General features: G+C 68.6%; 1 protein-coding gene across 1 annotated transcript in view; it reads left to right on the forward strand.

Moving 5' to 3' along the window:
* LOC119594576 (alpha-amylase-like) overlaps positions 1 to 220 on the forward strand; it is a gene marked incomplete at its 5' end in the record, with an annotated part of 14643 nt that overhangs the window by 7209 nt on the left and 7214 nt on the right. Inside the window, 1 exon segment of the mRNA XM_037943611.1 lies at positions 51 to 208. Within this exon segment, the coding sequence (XP_037799539.1) occupies positions 51 to 208 (158 nt within the window).

Below are 220 nucleotides of genomic sequence, written 5' to 3' on the forward strand. Positions count from 1 at the left end.
ATGTGCCTTGGCCCGGCCCTTCCACACCTTCCCCTTCCGTCTCCCTCCAGGATCTTCGTCGACGCCGTGGTGAACCACATGGCCGCCCTGGGACGCAAGGGGACGGGCTCCGGGGGCACGCCCTTCGACGGGGACGCCCACGACTTCCCCGGCGTCCCCTACACCGCCGAGCACTTCACGCCCAAGGAGCTGTGCCCTTCGGGTGATGGTAAGGCCCATC

The sequence above is a fragment of the Penaeus monodon genome, chromosome 34 (assembly GCF_015228065.2).
Source record: "Penaeus monodon isolate SGIC_2016 chromosome 34, NSTDA_Pmon_1, whole genome shotgun sequence".
NCBI lineage: Eukaryota > Metazoa > Arthropoda > Malacostraca > Decapoda > Penaeidae > Penaeus > Penaeus monodon.